The sequence below is a fragment of the Rhinolophus sinicus genome, chromosome 8, assembly GCF_057876585.1.
Source record: "Rhinolophus sinicus isolate RSI-liver-muscle chromosome 8, RSI-T2T, whole genome shotgun sequence".
Lineage (NCBI taxonomy): Eukaryota > Metazoa > Chordata > Mammalia > Chiroptera > Rhinolophidae > Rhinolophus > Rhinolophus sinicus.
Window position 1 is genome coordinate 44562915 of NC_142508.1, and position 15514 is coordinate 44578428.

Below are 15514 nucleotides of genomic sequence, written 5' to 3' on the forward strand. Positions count from 1 at the left end.
TCTGTGAGAGGAAGTGGGGGAGTCAAGGGGTTGGGGGTGTTTGGGGAAAGGGACACAGAGCCCGAACGCAGCGGCCCTAAAGTCTCCCCAATCCTTTTTTGCGTTATTTCCTCCATTCAACCGCGGAGCAACTCGCGGTCTGTCCCCCCAACTCCCCCCCATTTTTTTTTTTAGGCTGAAAAGAGGTCGTGGTCCCTTTAAGGCCCGTCCCTCCCTCTCCCAAAACTTCCCAGTATCTGCTCTCTTTTCGATCCCGGACGGCCGGCCAAGCTCGCCGCCGAGCTGGTAGGGGCTGGGGTCGAGGGTTCGGGGAAGGGTGCGGGGGGATCAGTGGTAGGTGCCATCGGTGGGAGGCGCCACCCGTTGCCCGCTGCCGCCGCCCGAGTGCTAGGCCGGGAGGGGCGGAGGCTGGGAGCGCGGGGGTGCAGATACTGCGGCCGCCGGGTTCCCCTCAGTGGGTGCGCGGGTAGGCGAGCAGCCTGGAACTACCGCGCGGGAGACTGCCCGTCCACGTCCTGTCCGAGCGCGCCGGCGCAAGGGGCGTCCCGGCCGGGCGCCGGGGCGGGGAGGGGAGGGGCCCCTCCCTCCCCCTCCCCCCACCGCATTCCTCTGACGTCTGGACCTCGTGATCCCGCCCTTCTGTGGGAGCAGCCCCGCCTCACGTGTTGAAGGCGCGGCACCGCCCCCACCTCTGTTCTGCCGGCCTTTTCGGATCTTCCCAGTATGATTGGGAGCTGGTTTAGATCCCCATCAAGCCACCTCGACTTTCTTATCTCCCCAAACAGGCGAACCCACCAGGTCTGTCCCACTCTCTTAGTGCCGCTGACCCCATTTCAAACTTAGTTTCCACGAGGACCCCTATTTCAGGAACCTTTCACTCCGGCGGAAAGGTTCCGGAGCATCTTTAGGGGCGTTCCCCACTACTCTGTCCTCATTTTCTAACTGCAGTGTCCCCGGTAGGCAGCCCCCTAATGTTAGAACCCTTAGGGAGGGAACCTGGATCAGCCCCCGGCCCCGCCCCCAGGTTCCGGCTGTTGGGCGTCTTTGGACCCTACACTCTGGGGGAGGGCATTCTCTGCGTGGTGGTCCCCGGTCCCGAAGGAAGGCAGGCCCTCCCGAGGCTGGGAACACCATAACGACTCCCGTTTGCCGAGTGCCATACCGGCTGTCTAGTAGGAGGGCCAGCCCCACTAATGCGGAGGCAGGGACCATCGCTCCCTCGCCCATAAGCGTGAAAACCATTGTCCGGAGTGCTTAAGGGTTATCATGGGGGAAGCCCCGGGGATCTGGGCTGGTAGAGGCGAGGAAGGCTTTTCAGAGTGAACTGAGACCGCAAGGACGAGAGGAATTGTTCCTTCGCTCCGGCAGGAGGGTTAGTGGAGAAAGTATACTGGGTGGAAGTGGCTGCCCAGGGCAAAGATCGAGAGGTGCGGGCACGATGCTTCTCCTTGTGCAAACTGAAAGGAGTTACTGTGGCTGAACTTAGAGGTGGAGTGGTGAAATGACGCCGGCGAACTGGACAGGGTCCGAGGACAGTCGGTAGCAGGAAATGGTTTTATAGTGACGGAAAGGGTCAAATTTGTGTTAAAAAAATTACTCCGGCATTGTGAAGGTTGGAGGTGGATAGGAAAAGGGTATAGTGATGGGGACAGAGCTGCACTGGTAGTTGCCCCTCTGTCTGGTGTAGCCTTCCAGGGCAGCACACGGCAGTGGCTCAATAAATACTCCGGGTACTCCAAGTCTTCGCTCTTTTAGAGGGTCACCCCCGCCTCCAGAGGCGCCCGAAAGCATATTCACGCATGCGTTCTCGTCTCCAATCCTCTCCTAGACTGCGCCAAAGAGCGCCTGGAGTGGGCTCCCCTTTTTCACCAAATCAGATAACCACCAGTGGCCCTACCGTCTGGTGAGGGAGACGCAGAAGATAGGCATCTGCAGTGGCCACTGGAGAGAGGCAAAAGGGAGGGACTTCCTTGTCTTCTTGTGGGGTGGCGCGGGAAACTAGTCGTTGTGACTGGAAGACTAATAGCTTCTGGTTTGATGGATTAGCAAGAAAACCAATGAAAAGTAGGAAGAAGGCGGGGCTTTCCAGGTGCGTGTGGTGCGTCGTGCCAGAAATCCGACCTATCAAATTGGAGTTTATTTTAAGGCAGCAGGGTCGGCGATATGACTGGCAGAAAGCGCTCGCTTATAAGGAGTGTCCTAGACAAACGGGGGCGGGCACTCTAGGAGAACGGCGGGGGCTTTATCCAATAGGTGCGCAAGGCGTGCGGAGGCTTCCCCTCCCCCCGCGGCGGGACCAGTGGCTCCCCCTATCGGGTGGGGGCGGCGGGTGACGGGCGTGTCCCTCCCCCAATGAGAGGCGGGGGGAGGCGGGTTCTGCGCCGCCATGTCGCGGAGGCTGCTGCCCCGGGCGGAGAAGCGGCGTCGGCGGCTCGAGCAGAGGCAGCAGCCGGAGGAGCAGCGGAGGCGGTCGGGAGCGATGGTGAAGATGGCGGCGGCGGGCGGCGGAGGCGGCGGTGGCCGCTACTACGGCGGCGGCAGTGAGGGCGGCCGGGCCCCTAAGCGGCTGAAGACTGACAACGCCGGCGACCAGCACGGAGGCGGTGGCGGCGGTGGTGGAGGAGCCGGGGCGGCGGGCGGCGGCGGCGGGGTGAGACCAAGGCCTTGGGCCCGGGACGCCCGGGAAGGGAGGGAAAATTTCCTACCTTGAGGATATTTGGCGGGGGGGGGGGGCGCCTCTGCGCACGCGCCCATGCCCTCGCGCCATTGACGAGTGGGGGAGGGGCGGGCGTTGGGCAAACGGCGGGGTTTGCGCGAGGACAGGCGCTTGCGTGCGCGGTATTCAGCGGGGTGTGGGGAACGGAGGAAGCAGCTCGCGCTGCGGCTGACTTAATGCGCAGGCGCCGCGGGCTGGTTTGCGGCGGAGCCGCGGGGGTTGGGGGGGGCACGCGGCCGTGCCGTTTTTGTTTTTTTTCTCCGTATTCTTATCTGGCCCCATGCGCAGGCGCACTTCTCCCGGCTGGTCCTCGTGGGCGGTTGGGTGCCGCCGCGTGAGCGGGAATCGGTGTGTGGGGGGGGCGCGCGGTGGTCTTGAACGCGCATGAGTGGGGAATTTTATCCGATCACTATTTAATCTTGATAGTGTCATGGTTTGTCTGGAAATAAATCGATGTGTTTGAGGCTATTCCCCCAGAACAGAGTATGTCCCTATTTTTGTGGGCATTGAAAACGGGAAGAAAGGCTTATGAAAGGCCTTTTAGCCGTTCAGGCATTGAGCCAAGCTTTGGAGCGATCACAACTTGGCTTAAAATTTCGGGGGGTTAACTGGGTGCAGAGGGTTTGATGAGCCAAAATGGTCCCTGAGGGTAGGCATTTTGGAAGGAATTCAGCTCCTTAGTCTACTTGGGAAAAGCCACCAGTTCATTCTGGCTTGGAGCCCATTCCCTCCCTCCTCCCTCTAAGTTCATAAAGTCCTCTCCCGGTCAGCCATTTGCAGTTTTCCAGGATTTAGCGGCAATCTGTACTATGATTTGCTAGCATTGTAATCTGTGCCAGGCCTTGTTCCACGCATCTTTAAGGTATCTTAATTGAATCTTTAACAGTTCTCTATGAGCCAGGGGATGGTATTACATATAGCTAGTGAGGGGAGGGTCATGGCTGTGGAACTCCAAACCGCTGAACTGGTAACCATTAGGCTGTTTGTGCCTCTTGTGGTTTGTGTAGTTCATTCCTGAAATAGAATCCATTTCTGCCCCTTTTCCATGGGCTGCTTTTCTGCCTGGTGGTTCAGAGCCTAGGAAAGGTGGAGAAAGTGACTTTCCTCCTGATCCCCAAAGGCTCTGTGTGGGTAGAAGGATACTTCCCCTGGGAAAGAAACTGTCTTGGTTTTCATGGTATGGGTTGGAGTTTTTCTTCGTTCTGAAAGATCGTTCTCACTTTTTTTTTTCCTTAGTCTGGCCTAGGTAGTGTTTTCCAACATAGATTTTGGTGGGAGAATGATTAAAGACTAGAAGTGGTCAAGACTGGCCTGCCTGCCTCATCTTCTGGGGCACATGATTTTTTGCCCTGCCCCGACCTGGGGATGAGTGGTGGGGAACAGTAATGCTTGGCTGGGTGATGGTGGTAGCTTGCTGTACTGGGGGAAGGGCAGAGAAGCTGGGGTGGGTGCAAAGGAATGACCTGATTCAGACTGCAGCAGAGAATTATCTGAGCCCTTCCTGCCAGTGATGCCCCCTTTCCTAGTCCACCTTCTTTTCCCACATTTTTTTGACCAGTGGGAAGAGAGAGGTTCTGGGAGGAATGTGAGCTATGGGACTTGACTGGTTCTCCATCTGCCTTCCTCAGAAGTTACAGCTAGAGGCATTAGACAAGTGGTCACCCACTCAGGCCTCTGCTCTGTTAGCCTAGAATCCTTTTGGGGTGATTGGCTTGAATTGCTGTCCCTTGTTATCTGTACTTGTGTGTTCTTCCTGGGTAACATTCAATTGTTTTATCTGACTGTGTCCCCAACAATATAGAGGCCAGTGGGTCACCATTTTGCACAGCAGGAAATGAAATCTTATTTTTGCTTCCTTTCTCAGGAGAACTACGATGACCCACACAAAACCCCCGCCTCCCCAGTTGTCCATATCAGGGGCTTGATTGACGGTGTGGTGGAAGCTGACCTTGTGGAGGCCTTGCAGGAGTTCGGACCTATCAGGTACGCCTCTCACAAGCCAAACATTGGGTATACAGAGAAGTCAACTCTTCGGTGTTCTGTGTCTCACTGGTTTCTGGTTAGAATTGACTTGGTTAGTTTGTTCCAGGGTCCTTTGGCTAGGTCCTGGGCTCCTCTGTTGTTGGGGTTGGCCATTGTACTTTGGATCAGGTTACAGCAAGTACCGTGTCCTTTTCTCCTTCCTTTCTCTTTCTCTGCTTTGTGGTTCCTAATCAGCATTCTCTCATTCAGTAAATATTTACTGTGTATGTGGCACATACTAGGTACTGGGAGTAGAGCAGCGAACAAAACTGCCTTGGACTTCTTCCAGATAGTTGTCCATGCAGAGTTATCAGCACTGTGACCGGGGAAGCTCTAGGGGTCTGTGGGAAGCATGTGACTGAGGTCAGGAGGGGTCAGGAAGGAAGGCTCCCCAGAGGAGATGATGCCAGAGCTACCCCTCTTTTGCCTGTCCTGCCACTTACGGCAAAGGGTGTTCAGGTCAGGAAACTAGGACGGTACGGAGGAGTCTGGAGGCCAGGGAAGGGTTGGTTCATGGGAAGTTGAAGCCATCCTCCCATTCTGGCATCTACCCCCTGAGAGGATTGAATCTGTGTTCTCTCTGCCAGTTATGTGGTGGTGATGCCGAAAAAGAGACAGGCGTTGGTAGAGTTTGAAGACGTGCTGGGAGCTTGCAACGCCGTGAACTACGCAGCTGACAACCAGATCTACATTGCTGGTCACCCCGCTTTTGTCAATTACTCTACCAGCCAGAAGATCTCCCGCCCCGGGGACTCGGATGACTCCCGGAGCGTCAACAGTGTGCTTCTCTTTACTATCCTGAACCCCATCTATTCCATTACCACGGTGCGTGCCACTAGGCATTCTTTTAGGCTCCTCTGAGATCTCCCTTTTGTCCCCTCCCCTGAGCCAGACTGACCTGCTGGTGCTCCTTCATCGTGCCTATCTCTGCTTTTACAGGATGTTCTTTATACGATCTGTAACCCGTGTGGCCCTGTTCAGAGAATTGTCATATTCCGGAAGAATGGAGTCCAGGCTATGGTGGAATATCCTTTGCCAGGAAGCAGGTGTTCGTTGGGGTGGAGGCTTTCTCAGGGCTGGACAGGGCGCCATCCTTTCAACCAGAGTGTGTCTACTGAATGTTTGCCATGTAGAGCCCACAGTCTAATGGGAGGAGGCGTCAATAAACAAGTAATTAGCGGTACAGCATGAAAGTGCAGAATGTAGAGTGTTGTGAAGAGAAAGAGTAGGGTGCTATGAGATAGTAAGGGAAAAGAGATTTACAAAGGGATCTGGGAAGCTCTCTAAGAAGGTGATAACCTATTTCCACGAGGAGGTAAGAGCTGGTGTTCAAGATGGAGGAACCAGTTTCTGCAGAGGTCCTAAGGTGGGCAAGAGCATAGTGTTGGAGAAAGTGAACGACCTGACAGCTGAAGAACAGACACAGGAGAGGGTTCACTATGACTTCGAGGAAGTTTATAGAGTGTCTTAGTGGTGTGAAGTTTGGATTGGTGAAGTGTGAAGCCATGATGGACTTTCAGGGCAGGAACATAATCTGGTTGACATTTCAGAGCTTGTTTAAGCTTGAAGCGTGCAGCACAAGAGTGGAGGTGTTGGGCTAAAGAAGAAGGTGGCTTGGCCTGGAGCCGTGACAGAGGAGGTTACTGCCATCTCTGGGCTGGAGGGGTGGGAATACAGATCATGAAGTCACTCTGGCCAATGGCTCTTCACCCAGGGAGGGCAGCACTCCAGCCCATCTCCATGCGAGTGGCTGGTGCCATGGCACTGAACTAACCCCAGAACCCATGTGTAGCAGTCTTTGGGTGCTACCTCGTCCTCATGCCTCTGGGAGAGCTTTAAATCCTTTCCAAAGAGGGACGTGCCTTAACTGTACTCACATTTGACTCGGTGCAGAGTGCCCAGCGGGCCAAGGCCTCCCTCAATGGGGCTGACATCTACTCGGGCTGTTGCACTCTGAAGATCGAGTATGCGAAGGTGGGTCTGGGAAGTGCTGCCCCTCGTCAGCTTCCACCTGTGCTGGGGCCTGGCTCATCTTAAGCTTGTCTTGTCCCTACAGCCCACACGCTTGAACGTGTTCAAGAATGATCAGGATACCTGGGACTATACAAACCCCAACCTCAGTGGACAAGGTAATCCTGACGGCTACTTTGTTGTAAACATACCCGCCTTGCCTTCATTCGACTAGCGCACTTCATAGACCTGGGCTCAGGGTTATGTAATGCCATTGGGCTCCCTATGGACATGGGGGGGCCTTGGGTCAGCTTTTATAGAAGACACTGGTGGGAGAGTGTGAGCGAGGGGCCTCTGTAGGTCCTAGCTGCTGCTTGGGGCCCTTTGATATGGCTGGGGGTGCAGACTCAAGGTAGAGGTTTGGATGGGGTGGGGATCAGGGCCTTGTTGAGCACTGGGCATGGTGATGGCTTGTAAACCAGTAGCAATTCCCAAATGGATTCTGCTGCTTCCCTTCTAGGAGCCTACTTAGGGTCGCTGACTCTCCATTCTCACAGGGCCAGGAATGGTCCTTTTCTCTTCACTATTGAAAGGGTCTGGTGGGGGTGGGGGTGGGCAGATGGGGAGGTGATGACGGCTCCCAGCCCTTGCAGCAGAGCCTTTGAGCAAATTGACCTTGTGGAGGTGAAACCCTGGATTGGATCAGGGCGGACATGCCTCACCTCACTTGTAGAGGAGACTCAGCTTTTCTGCAGGGGGCCCAAATGGACAACCCCCTTCCTAGAATCTGTCAAGAATGGTTTGCCTTGGATAGGAAGGAGAGGTGGAGGATTGCCTTTGAAAAGCAGCAGCTCCTCAACAAGACCGTCCATCTCTGTCTTGGTCTGATACATCGGACTAGGCCATGGGCTGAGGGAGGAGGCTGGTTGCTGACATCTCATAGGCCCTGGGAGGCCAGGGGCCCCCATTGCTAGCCAGGCCTGTCTTGCTCGCCCTTGCAGCTGGGAAGCAGTGGGCGGGGTGGGCTAGACTCCCCAGGGCCCTCACAAGAGGCACTGTGGGCCTGGCTGCTCCCTGCAGAGGTCAGAGGCAAATTGGTGACCAAGTGAATGTACCAGAGCGGGCAATGGCATTACATGACTGCTAACAGAAACATGGCAACCAACCATTTCTTCTCCAAGGAACATAAATAGAAGATGTGCAGACCGGCAGGGGCTAGTGGCAGGGGCTGGCTGTGCATTGGTTTTGATGCCTCTCAGTTTTGGCTGCCCCAAGGCTGGGGGTCAAAAACGAGAGCTGATGAGGTAACCTGGAGTGAGGGCGGTGCTTCGCCACCCCCTCAGGAACCATACTTCAGCGGCTCTGCCTCTGCACATTGCTCACCAACACACAGGGTAGAAACCACTAGCTCTTCCTGGAGAGAACAGATCATGCAGCCTCCACCACGTCCCCAGAAACAGCTGCAGACTTGAGCTCACTACATCAAGAACACCACACCGCGCTCCAAGGAACAGCTACAAGCACAGAGACAGAGGCAGACAGAGACAAAGAAAGAGACGCAACATGGCAGCAGACACTGCTTTTTTTATTAAACATAAAGAGGTCAAAATCCAAGCAAACTCGAACCCGAGAATGTACACAGAAGTAGGAAACACAGAGAACAGAGCTCTCAGCCAGCCAGCGGCGCTCTTTTCGGAGAACGTTTCACAGACTGAAGTAGATTCCATGGGCCTCCAAGACAATAGGATCCTCTCTCCATTCCTCGCCATAATGGGTTTTGTTTTTTAAGTCCTTTGGTTTGGGGAGGGCCTTCTTTTTTGTTGTTTTGATATTTTTATTTTTTCTGCAGTCAACGGCTGCCAACATAATCTGCACCAACTGGAGATCAGAAACCAAAAAAAAAAAAAAAAACTTAAACCACAACAAAATCAAAAAAACCAAAACAGACCTAAGACCAGACAGCCAAACAGCTCAGAGGTACACAGTTACCTGCTGGCGGGTAACCGGGCGCGCTCCCAAGGCCAAAAGCTCGGGCATAGTGGGGCCACTGGCACACTTCACAACCAGGAGACACGCACATGGAGCGCTACACAGCCAGAAGCACCGCACTGCAGCACACAATGTGAGGAGGTGACAACACGGAGGGACACTACCCACTTCATACACCTTTATTTTCCACTTTTCTGATATCTTCTGAGGACAGAACATCTGTGAGCCATTTTTGATTTAATCAAAACATTGACTGTTAAAACAATTCTTTAAAAAAAATTGTAGCGGATGTGTACTGTAACTTGTATTTATGACTGTAAAACCATGTGATGCAGGGTCGCAGTGTATGTTTGATGGGACGCCATCTTTCAGAACTGTGCTAACTCACTGTTGAAGCGTCCAATGGTAAGAGAAAAGACAGATTTGTTTTTTGTGACAAATGGACATTGTACTCTGTACTTCTGCTGTAAGTAGCCCTTTTCCATCTTTGTAATGACTGATTGTTGAAAACAAAATGGAGGCCGGGTGGCAGGAAAGGGCGGTGGTCTTGAGCCTTGGGTTTTGGAGTCAGCCAGACCTGGGTTCAAATCCTGGCTCAGCCACTGACTTGCTTTGTGACCTTGGGCCAAAATGTCTTTTAACTGCTCAGTTAAAAGTTAACTATTCAATTTCCTTATCTGTAAAATGGGACTAAACTAGTACCTACTGAGGGTTGTTGTGAGGAATTTAAAAAGCGGTGATGTCTGTAAAGTGCTTAGCACAGTGTCTGCCACTCATGTGCTAAATTAATGGGAGCAACTCTGAACAACAGCTCGGGTCGGGGGTGGATCTGCGCCATTGTCCGGGTCTGAGACTGTTAATGCCTTGTACGTGACTGCTCATGTGAACTGATTCTGACTTTGCCCTGCTTGTCCTTGCCTTCAGTCCCTCGGGTTGGAACGTAACTAGGTGGGAGGGTGACTGGAAACAGGGTTGAGAAAAAAGGGGCCTAGAGAGTGGGGTCTAGAGTTTCTAGAACCTTGGGAGCCAGATGGTATCTTCTTTCTGCCCTTACTGGGTTATTTTCCTGTTTTTAACTTCCCTTCATTGGGAGTTACTTTAGAAAGCTATTCTTGGCTCCCATAACCTATCATCTTCTATGGCAGCTACAAGTTCCCCAGAGAGCCCAGGAACTTGGGCTTCCCACCAGGGCCAGGGCAGGTGAGAGAGCACCCAGAACCTGGCCTCATCCTTCACGGAGAAAGGAAAGCAGCCAAATTGGTACGGGCACAGGGGGCAAAGGGTGCTCCAACTTTGGGCTTCAGGCCCATCCTGGGTCAGGCCAAAGGAGGGAGACCCCAACAGCCCTTGTGAGGAAGGGAGGGTTTGCAACCAGGCTCCCCAGAGCTGAGGGACTTGGAGATTAGCCTTTAGTCAGGTGGGAAAGAGCCACCCCTCTTTTTAGGTTGGCCTCTTAACTGTTTTCTCTGTCCACAGGTGACCCTGGCAGTAACCCTAACAAACGCCAGAGGCAGCCCCCTCTCCTGGGAGATCACCCCGCAGAATATGGTGAGGGCAGGGGGTTCCCCTCCGTGGACTCCCGTGGCTCATGTGCCCCTGCCCGCCGCCCGCCACGCAAATTCTCACCCGTCCTCCCTCTCTTTCCTTCCCACCCCCCAGGAGGGCCCCACGGTGGGTACCACAGCCATTACCATGATGAGGGCTACGGGCCCCCCCCACCTCACTACGAAGGGAGAAGGATGGGCCCACCAGTGGGGGGTCACCGCCGGGGCCCAAGTCGCTACGGTCCCCAGTATGGGCATCCCCCACCCCCTCCCCCACCACCCGAGTATGGCCCCCACGCCGACAGCCCTGTGCTCATGGTCTATGGCTTGGATCAATCTAAGATGAACTGTGACCGAGTCTTCAATATCTTCTGCTTGTACGGCAATGTAGAGAAGGTGAGCTGCTGCTGGGTCCTCTGCTTTCCTTGTAGACCTGGCAGGCCCCCGGGAGGCCCTGAGCCTTGTGGCTTGCCAGTCAGTGAAGAAGAGCCAGAGGTGGCCTGGCTGGGAGCAAGCTGATCCAGAGAGGGTAACTCGCTTAATTGGATGACCTGCAGGCAGATTTTGTTTGGTCCTCACTGGATGTGGGTGTTTCATTTTTTAATTTCCAATGTTATAAAACAAGGACTATCACATGAAAGTACTCATATTTAACATTGCATGAATATCGTGATTTGTGAAATGTACCCATTATGTAGTTAAAGATTGAGGGTTTTCTCCAGAAAATTTCAGACAATCTGGCAACACTGAGCCTTCTGCCTTGTCTGTGGGACAGTTGATAGGCTGGTTGGTGACTGTCTATGCAGATCGGGTAGTTTCTTTCAAACCCACCGGAATGAAGCCTTTGGGTTTGCAGCCCTTTGCTAGGCCCATTAATAATGATAGTAATAGCTAATACAAGTTAAGTGTTCTTCCTGTACCAGGCAGTGTTAAGTGCTTTACGTGTTGTAACTTGTTAATTTTCATATGAATCCTTAGTGAGGCAACGGTGAGGCAACGGGGGGGGAATGAGGCATGGAAGATGAATAACACCCAGTTCATAGACCTTTTTATGGAAGCAGGACTCAGCTAGATAGCCTGGCTTCAGAACCAACACTAGTGTTTTTCAGTATTTTTATACTGTAACCCACATAAAGACATACTTTACGTCAGGACCCCGTATCTAGCTAAATTTATTAACAGGAAAACCTTTATGAGAATAGCTGCTTTCATTTTTTACCATGCCCACTGTTTTCTGTTGTGCTTCATTAAGTGATCCACTCAGGGGTCATGTTCTCTAGTTACACAAACACTGCCTGCGCTCTGCTGCCTACCTTGGGTTGAGCACTCTCCGTGGGCCGAGCATGCTTCTCTGTTTCCTGGTTCCCCATTCACAAGTGAGGATGTGGAAGCCTAAATCCAGAGCAGGAGTTACTTCTTAGTAAGAAGAGACAGGAGAAGGGTCCCTGGCATCTGGGCAGTGGTGCTGACCGTGGCTGCTCTCCCCAAGGTGAAATTCATGAAAAGCAAGCCGGGGGCCGCCATGGTGGAGATGGCTGATGGCTATGCTGTGGACCGGGCCATTACCCACCTCAACAACAACTTCATGTTCGGGCAGAAGCTGAAAGTCTGGTACGTACCCAGTCTCCCTGGGATAGGGTGCGTTGGCAAGGGACTGAGGAGAGAAGGGAAGGACAATGGGGCCGACTCGGGACAGTGCCCAAGAGAGGAGGAGCACAGGGAAGCAGCGGTGCTTATTCAGGCAAGAGTGGGTATGGCGGGTGTTCCCAGGTATTCCACTGAAACAGTGGGAGAAAGTCAGCCTCACCTCAGCTGTGGTGCAATGCCCTCCTGAGGCACACAGTGCTTGGTCTCAGACAGGAACGAGCCCATAGTGGGGAGCCAAGGGGTGGAGAACATTAGGTCTGACAAAGGGTTCCACTCCTAGTGTCTCCAAGCAACCAGCCATCATGCCTGGTCAATCATATGGGCTAGAAGACGGGTCCTCCAGTTACAAAGACTTCAGTGAATCAAGGAACAATCGGTTCTCCACTCCGGAGCAGGCAGCCAAGAACCGCATCCAACACCCTAGCAATGTGCTGCACTTCTTCAATGCCCCTCTGGAGGTGACCGAGGAAAACTTCTTTGAGGTGGGTGCCATGCCGTTGGTCCCTTGCCACAACCATCTGAGTAGGCCATTCGTTTTGGTCTTTTAACAAACACCTTTTGAGCTCCTGCTCTGCCAGGCCCTGGGTTGAGGGCGGTAGGGACCAGGACAGACAGGCTGAGAATGATATCAAACTTCTAGCAGCAATGGAGTTTGCCATGCTCTTTACATTCTTGGCAAGCTAGGATGGCTGTGCTTTTGCTGGGAAAGATTCTCATTGGTGAATCTCAGGCAGGCTCACCCTCTGGTGCCTAGATAACATCCGAACGGAGGAGCCTGTTAGGGGAGGTGTGAGTCTGACTGGTAGAGTGGGACTTTGGACTTTAATTTATCTAATTCATCAAACATTTACCTAGTGCCAACATAAACGCAAAGAACAGCTGAAGATGGGAAGTTTAAATAGCAACTTCCTAGTTCTTGGCAACAAATAGTTCAGTGTTTCTCAACGTTTTTGGGGCCACCTTAGTGTGTGATAAAAGCTTAGAAACTTTTCTCCAGGAAAATTCAAGCACTCATCATGCAGAGCGTTGTCTGTTTGAATTCCGCTCCGTGGCACTCATGTTTCTCTGTGTGCTGTCTTGCAGATCTGTGATGAGCTGGGAGTGAAGCGGCCGTCTTCTGTGAAAGTATTCTCAGGCAAAAGTGAGTAAGCTGCCCCACTGTCCTCCTTGGTGGTAGATGGGCGGCTTCTTGGTTCCTGCTCAGATCAACCTAATTTACTCTGCTTTCTGATCAGGTGAGCGCAGCTCCTCGGGGCTGCTGGAGTGGGAGTCCAAGAGTGATGCCCTGGAGACTTTGGGCTTCCTGAACCATTACCAGATGAAAAACCCAAGTGAGTACCCTGCAATCGTCCTCTTGTGGCCTCATGGGCTGGCTGGCTTCAAACCACAGCTGGCCTCCTTGCCCTCCAGATAGAGCCTCAGAGATTTCCACATTGTCACTGACACAGATGGGACCTGTTCTTCAGGAGAGCAACCTGATGTTCCCCAGGGGAGGCCCAGCCTGGCTGCTTGCTGCCACCCACTCTGCCAGCTTGGGAGTTGTTCAGGCTTGTCCTCTAGGGAGCTGGCATTCTCTGTGTCAGAAGCTTCCAGTAACGCCCAGCAGTGTCAGCTGCAGAGGCTGGCTCAGATACAGGCCCCAGGAAAGGGGCCATATTACCCAGCAGAAAAAATTTGCCCACCCTGTTACTGGGGCAAGCCTGTTGCCCTGGGCCAGCCACAGATCTAGGAAAGGGATTCTCCGTGGGAGTAAAGGAAGAGAAGGAGGAATGCCTTGTGTATTTGACGTGTTTGAGAGGGACCCATCCAGACCTCTGTGTCTTCTCCTTTGCAGATGGTCCGTACCCTTACACTCTGAAGTTGTGTTTCTCCACCGCTCAGCACGCCTCGTAATTAGGTGCCGAGGAAGAGTCCCATCTAAGCAGGAAAACCTTTCTTTTATGCTGTTTTTCTTTTTTTTGTTGGTTTTGCAAAAGTTCCTGTATTCCTTTTTTTTTTTTTTTTTTTTTTTATGCTAGGTTAGTAGAAGCTTAACCATAATGGAAACGCTGGAAGTCTGAAGGGGGAGGGGAAGGGAATTGATATCTCCCAAGATTAACCTTCACTTTTTAAAAATTATTGTACATGTGATTTTTTTTGTTCCTGTTCATACATTTGTGCTGCCCATGTACTCTTGGCACATTTCAATAAAATTGTTTGGAAAATAAACAGCACTTTGTGGGATACCAGGGTGTGTCTGCTTCCCTCCCACCTGGTCTTCTGAAGAGGACGGGCAGGCCAGGACACAGCTATAGGCCCACCCCTGCCTGAGGAGTGGGGTGGGCCAGGGCTGCGGATGGGAATGATGCTAGGAGCTAAGGAGTCTTGAGGAAAACCCAGAAGACATGGTATGTTTCATGGGGCCTGCCCAAGCAAGCTCAGTCTAGTTAGAGAGTCGCTCAAAAGTAGATGGTGTTGAAAAGATGGAAAACTTCAAAAGATTAAAAAAATAGCCTTAATCCTGAGACGTAAACAACTGCCTTTTTGTAAATTTGGAAAATAAAAGCTCTGAAAAATGAAAGTGAGTCTTCCCAGTCCCTTAAATAATTTTTGGTGATTTTTCTTTTCCCTGTCTCACATAGGGCAATGACCAGTTAAGACTCCTGCAGTTAAACTGCAGGAAAAAAGATATGTGCAAAACAAGGGGAACTGGGTGGGAGAAGCATGGTCTGGAGTTCTATTCGGATGTGTTTTTATTAGGTTGAAGCAAAAGTAATTGGTTTAAGGTTAAAAATTGCAAAAACGGCAGTTACTTTAGCACCAACCTAATGTTTTATTTAAAATGCTTAGTTCTGTAAAGTGTTCAGTCTCATACCACATACAGAGCAACCTGTTTTACCCCTGCAGTGTATCTTGTGGGTGTTGTAAGGGTGAAATTCAGTAAATAAGTTAAACTCAGCTAGTTTGCAGTTTGACTCACCGCATAGCTCGCTCTCTAATCCACCTGTAATGTTTGTTTGCAGTTTGATCCATCCTGATATTCAGCTGTTTTCTCTTTGTTTCTCCCCTCACTGATTAACTGAAGAACTCTGTTCCCTTCCTCAAGTAAACCTATACCTCGTTAATGAACAACATCCTAACCTGGAAAAGAGCAATTTCTTAATCCTCAGGCGTCAGGACACCAGAGTCCAATTTACAACTCCCTTGCAGTTTTTACTGGTGACACAAAGTCCAAATCTGAAGATAACATCAAACAGATCAGACCCCAGGAAGGGATGTCAGCCCCCAGGCCTGCCTAACCGACTCTTTTCCTATAGAAGAAAAAGCTAGCCTGAAGTTCGGGGCAGCTGTCTGTCAGACTGCCCTGGCAAACTCCTGTCTGCCAGTATTTCTGTCTTCCTAACTTAAAAATTTCCTTTGTTCTCCCACTTTGTAGAGTCTGAATGCTTTCATCTTTTGTGAAAGACCAGGTGTGTCAATTTACCTGGTCCCAAGGGTAATTTCCAATTTTGCTACTACAGACAGACAATTTTGCTATGTCAATACAAATAGCTTTAGCCTTCCAATTTTGCTACTACAGACACAATTTTGCTATATGTCGATACAAGTAGCTTAGCCGTCTTCCCTGATATTAATCTGGAAGTAATGCCTAGGAGTGGAATTGCTG

At 52.0% G+C, this 15514-nt stretch overlaps 1 protein-coding gene across 3 annotated transcripts; it reads left to right on the forward strand.

The window, feature by feature from the left end:
* Positions 1 to 236: 236 nt before the first annotated feature.
* HNRNPL (heterogeneous nuclear ribonucleoprotein L) lies at positions 237 to 14091 on the forward strand. Of its 3 annotated transcripts, none has more exons than XM_019751452.3 (13): positions 237 to 285; positions 4581 to 4699; positions 5326 to 5563; positions 5678 to 5763; positions 6616 to 6712; positions 6795 to 6867; positions 10154 to 10225; positions 10337 to 10617; positions 11711 to 11832; positions 12149 to 12350; positions 12952 to 13009; positions 13104 to 13199; positions 13703 to 14091. In XM_019751452.3, exons 3-13 carry the CDS (start codon positions 5339 to 5341, stop codon positions 13759 to 13761), a joined length of 1371 nt encoding a protein of 456 aa, XP_019607011.1. In that variant the 5' UTR covers positions 237 to 285; positions 4581 to 4699; positions 5326 to 5338; the 3' UTR covers positions 13762 to 14091. The 3 variants fall into 3 exon arrangements, with proteins under 3 accessions (XP_019607011.1, XP_019607009.1, XP_019607010.1); XM_019751451.3 differs by lacking the exon at positions 237 to 285 and adding an exon at positions 2327 to 2650; XM_019751450.3 differs by lacking the exon at positions 237 to 285 and adding an exon at positions 2319 to 2650 and having other exon boundaries at positions 10154 to 10617.
* Positions 14092 to 15514: the final 1423 nt, after the last annotated feature.